At 38.5% G+C, this 14013-nt stretch overlaps 1 protein-coding gene across 2 annotated transcripts in view; it reads left to right on the top strand.

The window, feature by feature from the left end:
• The window catches only part of TRAPPC9 (trafficking protein particle complex 9), a 481851-nt gene that overhangs the window by 19093 nt on the left and 448745 nt on the right, over positions 1-14013 (top strand). For both annotated transcript variants that reach the window (XM_030504527.1, XM_030504536.2), the window contains exons 6-9: positions 1260-1381; positions 4402-4527; positions 7416-7632; positions 10551-10694. In XM_030504527.1, coding sequence (XP_030360387.1) covers positions 1260-1381; positions 4402-4527; positions 7416-7632; positions 10551-10694 — 609 coding nt within the window. The remainder of the gene's footprint in view (positions 1-1259; positions 1382-4401; positions 4528-7415; positions 7633-10550; positions 10695-14013) is intronic.

Genomic DNA, 14013 nt, shown 5'->3' on the forward strand with positions numbered 1-14013 from the left:
AGATGTTTCAGGTTTTGGCTATAAATCTTGAGGAAGCAAAGAGCCTGAAGGGTAACTGGCACAAAATAAATGATGTAGTTCCATGATTGTGTCCCTGGAAATTTTAACTAAGATTGTTTCTTCTTATGAATAGGGAAGATTTAAATTCTTTTTTTAAACCAACCAACCTAAGTAGTCCCATGTAGTCTTGCAGTGTCATGGGGCTCTCTCAGTCATCAGTAACAAAGATTTTACACTTAACTTCCATAAAAACCGTAAGGTATTAATGTACAGATGTGCTTGGCAGGTTGATAAACGTATCAAATAGTTGTTTTAGCATTTGAGCATGTAAAAGCATCTATTTCTGAAAGTATGTTTAACAGATACTTTAACTCTCTGTCCATTGAGAGTTAGGTCCAGCTCTGAAACACAAAAATTCCTTTGCCATCTCGATAGGGAACCTTTTGGAAAAATAAATTACCATATAATCCTACAGCTGAGCATGTATAAATCTACAGAACCTTGCCAAACCTTAGGTGTATGTTTTCAACTCTGTTGTGTTAACTCTGCAATAAAATTAATTTCTAGACATAAAATGTTCATGTTCTTTGTAATACCCCAGATTTCCTTGGCTTCTACTTTAGCTTCTTACCCCTTATTTATGTAAACACTCTTTCTGTCTCTCGCCTTCTTTCTCGTATAAGAAAAACAATTTCTTGCTGGGCCTCAGGTAATTTTCCATTAAACATGGAAGGCTCAGATTTGCTGGCCTTTGTTGCAACATAACACTTGGTTTTCTGTGATTAGGCAGAGGGAAGAGAAGTATGTTTTAAATGGTTGGAGGAGGTCACTGTTCTAATAACTAGTTCATAAAAAATAGCATTTTTTTTGTTAGATGTGCTTTAAAACTACAGTTTTTAAGTAGAACAAGGAATAATTGAAAGATTAAAACTACATATTCAGGCAATCTAGCTTTAGTAATCTAATATTCATCATCTCAATATTCAGATAAGTGCAAAAGATGATGAAGATATTTGTTTTTTACTAAGTGAAAGATTATTTCCTGTTTGCTGCTTTATGATTGAATCCAGTTTTCATTTGTACTCTTTAGCATAGTAAAACAGAACTAGTGTTTTCTAGGCAGGGCATGATTTCTTTCTATGTAGAACAAGTATTTGTGTATGCTTTGGTCAAACCTACAGCATATCCTAGTTTTCTTCATAGATATTTAGTATTTGCTGAAAGTTCTTCTGCTCATTTCTTACCCTGTTCTCTTCCAGGTGCTCTGACTTCAAATGGTATTAATGCAGATACCAGTGCTGAGATAGGACGTGCCAAGAATTGCCTTAGTCCTGAAGACATCATAGATAAATATAAAGAAGCCATTTCTTACTATGGCAAGGTAATCCTGCTTAATTTTAACAAACTTCTCTGAAATTCTTGTGAATAATGAATTGCTGTGGTTTTGGTTTCAGAGGATCTTCTAAAGCACGTGGAATAAAGTTTGTAAACCTTATGATAATGGAAGAAACAGGAATAATTTATGCTGTTGAATGAAGTGCTTGGTTTAGAGTCTGGGAATGTCAGAACTTAGGTCAAAGACAACAGCAATGTGCTGAGTAAGCTATTTACTGTGCCTTGTAGTACCTGGAGGTTTTGGATTAATTGTCTTATATTTTTAAAGCACTCTAAGCAGAAGTATTAGGTATTTGAAGGTATGTATGTTAACTGTTACACATGTTTATGGTCTTTAGTACATACATCATCAACTCTAGTGATGCTGTTATGTATTGTGTAAGCTGAATGCTTATTTACTGTGCCTGCTGGAAGGTTCTCTGGGGAATTCGGGAGTTTCTGAAGAGGTTGCTGACAATGGATATGATCTTAAGGGCTTGTTCAGGGAGGCTGGGATTTAGAGCATGTGGAGAAGTAGAGGGTCATGGAGGAAAGGTGAAGGACAAACATTTTTAAAAGAGGATTTGGAAAAGTTAAACAGTTCTCAGCTCTGCTGGAGCATTTCTTTAGATCTTTGTGCAAATGCTCAGTGCATAATATAAAGGTGATAAGGTAGTTTAATGTTTGCATTCATAACATGAAGAGGAAAAAATTATGCTGTGACAATAGTGGCTCAGTATCCACATTGACAGTAAAATAAGTTTAATTGTATTGCAGTGTAGTTATTTATGCTTTAATCACTGTTTAATTTCAGGTATCTCTCTAGTGTGATACTGAAAGTATCTTTAGACTAAGCTATGTAAATAGGATGTGGCATTTCTGTGTCTGTTGAAGAGGACTCTTCAAATGAAACAAGATAAATTCCATATGTGAGTTAATTTATGATCAGGAGCAGTGAAAGGTGATAGCTTTGAGGTTAGTTTCACATATTTTTGAATCCATCAATAGAACAGTAATTCTCAAGTATGCATTCAGGTTTTTGTTACCTTAAGGGTAAGTTGCTCATCTAGAAAGAATGATTTCTTTAGAAGGATAAAATTGGGCAGTATATTTATATTTTGATTATAATAATATGCATTATGCTCTCAGCAAGTAATAACTTTGCATCTTTGCAACTTTACTTGCAAAGATCTTTGTCTTGGGACCGATCTGTAACTGTTCAACACAAACATAGTTAGCTTTTGTCTAAGACATAAAGGTAGAATAACTTGTAGTTCTAATGCTGAGGAAGCAGCATTATGTATTCTTTTCTTTCTATGTATTTTTTGTTACCACTTTAAGGAACTTTTGTAGCATCTTCTAAAATGGATTCAGTCCCCAGTGATATGGTTTTTGCTGATATAAATACATGAGAGTCTTGGGGAAGAGTGGCTGGAAAGCTGCTCATGGAAAAGGACCTGGGTGTGCGGATTGACGGAGCTGAACATGAGCAGCTTGTGCCCAGGCAGCCAAGAAGCCACCAGCATCCTGGCCTGTATCAGCAATAGTGTGGCCAGCAGGGCCAGGGCAGTGATTGTCCCCCTGTACTGGGCACTGGTGAGGCTGCACCTCGAATCCTGTGTTCAGTTCTGGGCCCCTCACTGCAAGAGAGACATTGAGGTGCTGGAGCAGGGCCAGAGAAGGGCACTGGAGCTGGTGCAGGGCCTGGAGCACAAGTGCGATGAGGAACAGCTGAGGGACCTGGGGGGGTTTAGTTTGGAGAAGAGTAGGCTCAGGGGGGACCTTCTCACTCTCTACAACTGCCTGACAGGAGGTTGTAGTGAAGTGGAGTCGGTCTCTTCTCCCACATAATGGGTGACAGGACAAGAGGAAACGGCCTCAAGCTGCACCAGGCGAGGTTTAGATTGGATATTAGGAACAACTTCTTCACTGAGAGCGTGGTCAGGCATTGGAACAGGCTGCCCAGGGCAGTGGTGGAGTCAGTGTCCCTGGAAGTGTTCACAAACCATGTAGATGAGGCCCTCAGTGACATGGTTTAGTGGCAGCCTTGGCAGTGCTGGGGTAATGGTTGGACTTGATGATCTTAATGGTCTTTTCCAACCCAGTTGATTCTGTGATTCTGTGAGAGGAATACATAACTGCTTTGGTGAAGTAACTCTTGCATTTTGTTCTGAGCTTTATTTTCCTCATTAGATTTCAAACATGATAAATACTCAAGCAGAGTTTAACTTCAGCAGGAAATGGGCTGACTGAAATATCCAATATCAGCATTGTTTGAGGAAATAACTAGATCGGATTGTCTAGAAAATAGCCTGTTCGTTGCAGAGCTCAGACAGATCAATGCACATCTACTTTGTCTCCTGCCTTTCTTAAGGAAGCTGGATAACTGCAACAGTCATTTACAGAAAATGGTTTGTAAATAGATACTAGAAAACTCAGAATGGTTCGTAATTCACTTGTCATCAGTGATAATGTTTTAACTAAAGAGAAAATTGATGCAGTAAAACGAAAGTTGTTGCTACAGCATCCTGTCCTATATAAAGTATTTCATAATAAGTAGAAAAGGTAAGTTTAATTCCTCATTTATCACGATAGAACAGTTTCAGGTGGTGATGAATTACTGTAAAACTGACCCTTTTGCTTACATACCTCTTACACTGTGAAGGTAGTATTTATTTCTTTGTTGCAGACACCTCACCTGCACCCACATATATACGACATTGCCCCAAATGATCCTGATATTCCCAACTTTTCTCCTCATCTGAACTCTCTCTAAAGTTGTGTTATGTCTCAGAATAAGGAAAGTGAGTGAAGAGGCTGAAAGCCATTGTTTTGCATAATAACATTTTAGATGACACCTTAATTTTCACTTGGATATATGCTGATAATTTAACAGTATAGTCACTGGCATGAAGGAATTGCTGGGTTTGGAAGATATGACAGCTGATTTATGTGTTGAGCAGAAATACTTATCAAATCTAACAGGTGCAATACTTCAATATAATTTTAATTTTCTCCCTTTTCAAGTACAAGAATGCTGGAGTGATTGAACTGGAAGCCTGCGTGAAGGCAGTGAGAGTCCTCGCAATACAGAAAAGGAGCATGGAAGCCTCTGAGTTTCTTCAGAACGCAGTTTATATCAACCTTCGTCAGGTCAGTGTGGAAAGTCCATTTATTCTTTTCTTGCCTGACAGATTATACTGAACTGTGAAAGTTACCCAGATTCAGGGGACCTCAGTTCATTTTCTGTATCACCACCTTCCTTCTCGCTGTGACTTCGGAGGATTTTCACATCTGTGAGTCTGCTTTAAAAGGTATTCAGAGTTCATCTAAAAACATGAGGGCTTAGGTTCAGATTAAAGACTCTTGGTTTTTCTCCCTTGTGAAGAAAAAAATCCAGTTGTTTTGTTGTGATGTTTTACTAGAGAAAAATAGCTGCTTGGGACAGATCTGCAATGGATTTTTTTAGTATTTTGTTCAATGAAACTGTGAGCAAATCAGAAATGGCAATGCTTAGGAGTGGTGAGAATGAATGATCTTAGGGTGCTGAGGTGCTGGCACAGGGTGCCCAGAGAAGCTGTGGCTGCCCCATCCCTGGCAGTGTTCAAGGCCAGGTTGGACACAGGGGCTTGGAGCAACCTACTCCAGTGGAAGGTGTCCCTGCCCATGGCAGGGGGTTGGAACTGGATGAGGTCTAAGGTCCCTTCCAACACAGACCATTCTACAATTCTTTGATTCTATGTATTTTTGTTGTAGTTCAGTCAGAATTTAGGGAGTTAATGCAGCAGAGTGTTTGACACTGTTTTCTGTAGCTTTCTCTTAAACAAACTGGCAAGATGCAAAGCGGGTGAGTGGTCTGCAAATGGGTAGAAAGTTGGCTGCCAGCTGCACTTGGAGGGTGGCGATGAAAGGTTTTTACCTGGGCTGGTAGCTTGTCACAAGTGGGGTCTCTGAGGGTTTGATACAGGGCACCATGCTGTTCAACATCTTCAGAAGTTATCTGCATGATGGAATTGATAATGATATCAAACTGGGTATCAAAATGAATGCATTAGGTGGAGGAAAAAAAACATGTGGAGCAGCTTTCTTCCTGCTAGAGTAGGTAACGTTAATCTGGCACCTCATGTTCTTGCAGTAGCTTTTAGGGATTCTGATAAACTGGTTTCAAGTTGTTCTGTATTTTATTTTCGTGCCTTGTGTCCTTTCCAACTGCATTGATTCATGAAAGTTTTCAGCTTGGCACAATTGCCTTTTTACAACTCTTGTAGGGATTAGTCTTTTATATGGATGGGCGGTATTTTTGCACTGGGCCTCGTCTTGTGTTTTCATTTCTGAGGGAAATAGAAACTTCAGCTTCAAAAATTGTCTGAAACTTTCTATAATGATTTGCTAGACTTATCTGCCTGTGTCTTTGTATCCTGAAGTACTAAGATCTGAACTACTAGACAAGGTCATGATGCTTTCTGTGGAAAGTAAGGCTGCTTTGAGGTCTCTCGTATCCCTATATCCAAAATCAGAAGTGACTTTTGAAAACAGACTTTTTTTTGGTAGTTATATTAGGATTTAAGTGACTAAAAGATGTTTCGAAGCTTCATTTATAAGACCTAATTATTTCTGTTAAAGTTAACCAGTGTGGCATCATCTTTTACTTTTGAAGGTTTAAATATCTGAAGTGAAATGCACAGAATCCACTGATTGATACCTTCAGGTTTGAAGAATGAGTTGCAGAAACACTGTTTCTGTCCCTTAGAGCTATTTTTGGGTGAAGTTTGTCATTTTAAACGCCTTTGCAAAACGTGTTAGAGTCATTTAAAATACTTTATGTTGCTTTTGGTTGTGCATGCCAGGTGTTGTGCGCTAGGTGTCAGCATTGGTCCACCTTCAGAACTCAGTATTGCTTGTTAGCGGGATGTAGGCTTGAAGTAGTTGGTAGTTTCCGGAGTTTTGCAGTAGTTTCTTCTTGGCTGTCTGATTTCAAAGCAAGATAGTCATTCAAACCAGAGGGGAACACAATGGTTACTTCGGACTTGTGCCAATATATTGATAAGCTAAAGAAGCACATGTTGGTAGTGCCTTATCAAGTTTGTTTCAACTTTAAGCCTAACGGGGCTTTCACTAAATTCTTCCTCACTAGTTGGCGGTCTGCATATGTATAGTATCATGGAATGAAAATTTTGTGGCTTACAAGATCAGAGACATAAAAAAATCAAGACAGTATTTTTTTTACTTTCGCAGCCTGAGATTTAAAGATTATTAATTAGATTCAATCTTAAAGGGATGAAAATGTTTAACTTGGTAAATCAATAGATTCTAGAAATGGTATTTTTTCTTGCGTTCTTATTATGCACATGAATATTGTTAGGTAAGGGGCCTAGAGGAGTGCTGGAGAGGGACTTTTTATACAGGCATGTAGTAACAGGACAAGGGAGAATGGCTTTGAACTGACAGAGGGGAGATTTAGATTAGATATTAGGTAGAAGTTCTTCCCTGTGAGGGTGCTGAGGCGCTGACACAGGGTGCCCAGAGAAGCTGTGGCTGCCCCATCCCTGGCAGTGTTCAAGGCCAGGTTGGACACAGGGGCTTGGAGCAACCTGCTCTAGTGGAAGGTGTCCCTGCCCGTGGCAGGGGGTTGGAACTGGATGAGCTTTAAGATCCTTTCCAACCCAAACCAGACTGTGATTCTATGATCATGTTAAACATCTTCCATAAAATGTGGAGCTCTTACTGACTGTTTTGACTATTTACTTGTTGGTACTACTGACATTACTGACATAAGTATTTATTCTTTAGCAAATAAAGTTGCTAAAGAGCTCTATCTTTGCTGCTTTTGTTAGCTGTTGAACTTGAAACAAGCTGAAGTTCTCCTGTCAGTAAAAGCTGTCATGACTGACTATATGCAAATTCCCGGGCCTTCTTAGTGTTGGAGATGTCTCTACTACATTTTTCTCCCCTCCTGCTATTTTTTTTGTTTTAAACTCAGATATATGCTTTAAAATATTGCTTAAAACCAATCCTTTTCTCTTTTCCCCTTTACATTTCAGCTTTCAGAAGAAGAAAAAATCCAGCGCTACAGCATTCTGTCTGAGCTGTACGAGCGGATCGGCTTCCACCGCAAGTCTGCTTTCTTCAAGCGCATAGCAGCGATGCAGTGTGCAGCCCCCAGCATCCCCGAGCCTGGCTGGAGGGCCTGCTACAAACTGCTTTTGGAAACCCTCCCTGGCTATAGCTTATCGTTGGATCCTAAAGATTTCAGCAAAGGTAAGTGTCTCTGGGAAAGTATTAGCAGAGGACGTCACTCAGCTGGCTTTCTAGAACTGATTTCTTTGAGAGATATCAAATAAAGCCAATGTCATTTGCTTACCCAAAGCTAATTGCAGCAAATAGCAGTTCTTTAACACTGCACCTTCACTTTTTCTTAGTGTTGCTTTCAAAGACTTAAATGAATGTATTGCTGTATTTCCCCCGTTGGCAGCAAATAATTGTTTTATTTATGAGAGCTTCATTTCTACTTTTCTTTCAAAGATCTTTGGTTTTGACTATACACTTCTCAGTACAAAAAAGACCATGTTTTATTTTCAAGTATTTTTTTCAATAAAGTTCCTTCAACTTCTGCATCAGCAGTTGTATTTCTTCTGGTATTTGGTGCTGTTTGATCTTATAATGAAAGAATGAAAGAGTCTTTTGCATATTTTTTAATGTGTATATATATATATATATAGACAGACATATGTATAATGTAATTATACATCTATATATATTTGACCCTATCTGTAGGGTCAAATTTGTCACATTTTCCCACAAATTAGATCAGAGTGGTATTATTTGTAAGCTTAGCATTTGGTTAAGACACTTCAACAGGTTTTGGAGGCTATATACCATTTGAATTACTATTTTGTTGCATCTATTAAAAACCAAAGGAAAAAATAGTCCATAAGAACACATGCCAATTCCTGTAGCTGTTAAATACTGTGTTCACTTTCTGCAAGCTGTGTTCTGCCTCCTGCCTTTCTTTAGGTAAACTATGCTTCAATGATTTTATCAATGTTATCCAAAGCTGTATATAAAGTAGTAATCTATAAAGTTGCCTTGATTTTAATATACCATGCTGCATTTTTCCTCTGAGAGAAGACACAGCTAATATGCTGCTTGGGAACTGCTTTCAAGTAAACCTTTGTTGCCCCAAAACTTGCATTCTTTTGTATAGTAGAATTTTTGGGACCATTCACTAAATGTTGTAGCTGCAGGAAAGGAGCAGCAAGCAATGGGCTGTGCATGTGCTGGTGGAAAAGAGGTGGAGTTTACTAGTATAAAACCTCTGAACTGGTTTAAATATCAATGAACAGCAGCTGGAATATTATTCTCCCTTTTGTGAGAGTACATTGGGTATTTTTGAGATTCCAGTTTGATGTTTTAATTTCAGTTGTCAGTTTGGTTGGTTCTGTATGTGCTAGGTCACTTAGCCGTTGAAGTAATGGAGCTATCCAGTCAGTTCAGTCAAGGATGTACATGGAGAAACTTACCTGACTAGCTACTAGGTGATACCTTCCAAGCTGTCTTAGCTCCACTGATGAAACAGGCATGTGAACAACCCACTGTATGTGTGGATTGTTGGTTATTTTTAAAACTGGTGTGATTTTAGCAGTCACTGAAAGAAATTATTTGTAAGAGGAGGCAGAAAATGCCAAGTGGACTAGACAGAAAGATACAGAGGATCTCAGAAGAGGGGATGTGCTGGAATTGTGCCTGGACACAGTTTACCCTGTGCCACCTCCTGCTTCCCCAATCCAGAGTAAGCACACCCTGTGGGACAAGACATCTGTACACCATGGAGGAGCCCACATATTGGCCCCAATCACGAACAGGGGTTGGAACTAGTTGATCTTTAAGGTCCCTTCCAACCCAATTATGCCGTGGCCTGTGATAGAAAAGGAGAAGACTGGAGTGGGACTGTGTGGGAGAAGAGGCTGTAGAAGGTTTGCAAGAAGTGATGACATGATTGGTGTTTATCTTTCACATTTACCTTACCTTCATGTTGCACTGAAGTGCTTTGTCTGATTTTTACCCCTAAAATGGCTGTTTCAGTGACATATGGAAAGATCACTGTAAACTCTAAGAACTACTTGATAAGAACAACATTTCACATGTGAAAAATAACAAGACTTTCAAGGTTTGGTTGCAGTAAGTATTGCTAGAAAAGTTTGCTAAATGCCGAAGGGTGATACTAGAAAGAAGATTCTGTAGAAGTTTATGAAGTATTGCACATCTTGGCATAGCTGTTACTTAGAAATTATTGCTCTTGCTTACTACTAAAAGCAGGTTAAGTTTTGTGGAGAGTACTGCATATTATGGTTTTGAAAGAAAAGTTGCACTGTGATGATGTCTTTATTGTTACCATAGATACTTTGCAAATATGAAGTGATTTACAGCCTGAAACTTAGTTTTTAAAGACTGAAAATCAGCAAATGTGCCTCATGTCATGTAGTTTTATTGCTTCTAATTGACTTTTCATGGCCAGGAGAGAATTTAGAGAAAATACCTTTTGCTTGATGTTTAAAGAGATTTAACAAATACTTGATTTGGATAAAAATTAAGTTTCTGTATGAAACTATGAGTGTGGTGAGGCACTTGCACAGGGTGCCCAGAGAAGCTGTGGCTGCCCCATCCCTGGCAGTGTTCAAGGCTAGGTTGGACACAGGGGCTTGGAGCAACCTGCTCTAGTGGAAGGTGTCCCTGCCCGTGGCAGGGGGTTGGAACTAGAGGAGCTTTAAGGTCCCTTCATCCCAAACCATTCTATGGTTCTAAATCTCATGTGAATTTCTTGTTCAGAGAATTTAAAAAATAAGACACATTAAACGCTTTGTGTATCGTTTTGTTTTTACTTCATGGAAAGTGTAACTTCATTTTCTGGATTCTGATGATAAATTTAGTGTAGACAAGCATATATTTAGTATAGACAAGTATAGACAAGCATATAAAATGAATTGCTTTCACATTTAAATATTCAAATGCAAAGATCCTAATTTTTCTTTTGAGTACAGGATTTGGATTTTGTAATTATTGGTTCCATTGGGTGATTCTTATAAGTATCATTCAATTATTGCTTGGTATATAAAGGAAACATAACTTTGTGATGACTTCTACCTTTCAAAAGTAGTAAATGACTGCTTACTTTATAGGAACTCACAGAGGATGGGCTGCAGTACAGATGCGTTTGCTTCATGAACTAGTATATGCTTCCAGAAGAATGGGCAATCCTGCTCTGTGTGTCAGGCATCTGTCTTTCCTGCTCCAGACCATGCTGGATTTTCTTTCTGATCAAGGTATGGTTTTTAAAAGGAAGATATTTGTACTTTCTTCTGTACTACACTCAAACAATGTGGCTTTGAGTTGAAATATACTTACTTTGAGAAGTAAAGAAGAGCACAGAAGAGATGGAATTCTATGTATGCTGGAAGTAGCTTATTGATGGTATTCAATTACATATACAGTGTTATTAGCTTTAAATATTACTGTTCTGACCTTGATGTGTAGTAACCTATAATAAAAATTCCTTTAATATTTTCCATCTGTAGATTGACTCCCTCAAGCCTAATGCTCTATTTCCTCTGTAAGAATTAAGACTATGATCACATGGCTTAATTTATGCGTGGATTAAAAAAAGAAGTATTATTTAAAAATGCTACCAGATTTCATAAGTGCTTTTAATGAAGAGATTGAGAGGAATTGAGGTTGAAAAGTAAATTCAGAAGAGTATGTGGTAGTTCAGACTGAATCTACCATGAGTTTTCTGACGAACCATTCATAGTGCGGATACAGATTTCATCTAAGAGAGTAGGCATGATCCTTGTCTCAGTGTTTGAGACAATGACCTTGTAGAAGCTGAACATGACGGAGTTGGATTAAACGCTGTTTAACATGGGCAATAGGTTTAAGTTTCTGTGGTTTCTTTCAAAAGGTATTTTTTAATCCGGCAATAAATTTCAGTGGAATTTATTAGATTTGTCAGTGGATGCAATGGAATGAATGTGTCTGGATGATTTTTAGAAATGGTAGTTGTGTGTGAGAACCTGTCGTGGTTTGAGCCCAGCCGGTAACTCAGAACCACGCAGCCGCTTGCTCCCTCCCTTCTTCCTCCCCCCGCTCCCAGAGAGATGGGGAGGAGAATTGGAAGAATGTAACTCCCACGGGTTGAGATAAGAGCAGTCCAGTAACTAAGGTATAATACAAACCACTACTGCTACCACCAATGATAGTAATGACAAGGGAGATAACAAGGGGAGAGGATACAATTGCTCACCACCCGCCGACCAATACCCAGCCCGACCCGAGCAGTGATCTGGGCCTTCACGGTGACTCCCCCCAGTTTATATACTGGGCATGACGTGCTGTGGTATGGAATACCCCTTTGGCTAGTTTGGGTCAGGTGTCCTGTCTCTGCTTCCTCCCGGCTTCCCCTCCTCCCTGGCAGAGCATGAGACTGAGAAAGTCCTTGATCAGAGTAAATATCACTTAGCAACAACTGAAAACATCGGTGTTATCAGCGTTGTTCTCTGGCTAAAGTTGAAAACACAGCACTGCACCAGCTACTAAGAAGGAGAAAAATGACTGCTTTAGCTGAGCCCAGGACAGAACCCTTTTGTGGGGAAGGACCATGCAGCATTTACAAAGTCAGCTGCAAAAGCAAAAAGTGAAGTATTTTTCCTAAGATACATAATACAAACAAAACAGTTGTCAAGCAGGTTTGTTTATCACCCAGAGTAAAGGGATTGAACTAGTGATGAAAGGTTTTAAAAAATGTTTTTATTCACAGTAAGCAAGGTAAAAAGTGCATTTTTTCCCTCAGTATTCCCTTGTTTTATGATAAAGAGGATGGGAGTAGCATGTTGTGGTTTTTCTCTTTTCTCCATTAGTTATGGCCAAATGTCAGGCCTCATTGACTCCTGCAGCAAAGAAATTCGCTGCTGAGCTTTAGATCCTTGCCTGCTGGTGAATTCCCTCTGTTTAGTGGCTCAAATCAGTAGAGGGGAAAGGAGAGGAGCTGAAAGGAACTAATAAACTGGAATAAATGATCTTTCTGTCTGTAGATCTTACTTGCAGTCAAAAGGTCCTGGGATACTCCAGGGCTTTTAATGAAGCTTAGTTGATGTATGTATGGAAAGCTTGGTTGAAGGCAAGGTTTTAAGCTCTTCTGCTGTGCTTGTCTACATATGACATCGCTAATCCCTAATCCTAAAAAGGTTTGAAATCTTGAAGTAAGGCAGTTTTTGTTTCTTGTCTTCAGACATTATATGCTTGAGTAAATCTGTGGTAACAGGGATGTTTAGTGTCTTTGAAAAATCAAACTAAATGCTCTCCAGTGCGTTTGAAAAGTAGCTGAATCTTTTCATCTTTCTCTCCTGAAGGCATCCAAAATAGAACTCGCTGGTTTATTTGAAGTCTTTTATTGATAGCGTGTTGCTCAGACGCGGTTAGTGGTGTTCCAAACTAGTTGGAGTGTGGATGACAGTGCCAGAAATGTATTTATGAGATTGATATTGTGTGATGTTATGCAAGGGTCTATTTAGCATAGAGAATGACTTAAAATTCATAGTTCTTTTGAAAATGTCAGAATATTAGGGGAAAAATAAACCAACAAAACTCCTTCAACCTTGGACTGTGGTAGAGGACAAAAGCGAGATGATTTGAATGCTAAGATTTATGTTACTGACTGTTTTAAGTCTGTGAACCATTTCCCTTATAATTTGAACTTCTAGAATGTGTTGTAATTAGTATTCTTCGCTGATAAGAACATGACTGAAACATTCAGGGTTTTTTTAACCAATTAAAGGTTGAATTAGGAAACTGAAGTAGTACAGTAGCATTGGTGATCAAGAATGCTGACTCTTCTTAAAACTTAAATTTTTGCCTGCGTTTTTTCTTAAATCTAATAAACTTCGTTTTTTTTAAAGCCTGTAATTGATAATATAAGTCAAATCCCACACTTCTATTTAAAAATCAGGTAGTTTGCAGATCATCTTTAAAACCAGAGCAAGCGGAAGTGAAAACTCTAGCTGGTAACTTTCAGCTTAAAGCATTTGGCATTGGAACTTAATGTTCTAACCCTGTTTGTCTTTAGGATGAGCTGCCTCTAGACACAGGAAAAAGAACATTCATTCCGGTTTGTTAATCTAATTCTGTTAATTTACTAGTTCAGTTGATGTTGAGATACTGAGACTTCAGAAAACAGAAAAAATTGATTTCTTCTTCAAGCAGGAGTTCAGAAGATGAAATTTAGTGGTTATGTGAAAGATCTATTAGTTAGAAGCTCTTGCTTCTACTCCCAGAGCCCAAATGCATAGTCAAAACTGATTTGTGTTTGAAATGAAACTTTCTTTTATTTTAATTGAATGATACTTGAGAATTATTTTAAAATACAACTTTTGTATATGTTTACTTGAATTATAATTTCTAACCATGCAGCCTGGCAAATCTGAGTAAAAATATCATCAAGGAAATGGGAGATGTCAGTCACTATTTTAACAACATGGAAGCTAAGAGTCTGATTTAAAATTAAGCTATTTAGTTACATAAATATGTAAAATGCAGTCTTCTGCTTAGCAAAAAAGAGGTACCAAATTCTGCATAAAAGCTCTAATCTCA

This window comes from Strigops habroptila, chromosome 1 (genome assembly GCF_004027225.2).
Source record: "Strigops habroptila isolate Jane chromosome 1, bStrHab1.2.pri, whole genome shotgun sequence".
In the NCBI taxonomy this organism is placed as follows: Eukaryota; Metazoa; Chordata; class Aves; order Psittaciformes; family Psittacidae; genus Strigops; species Strigops habroptila.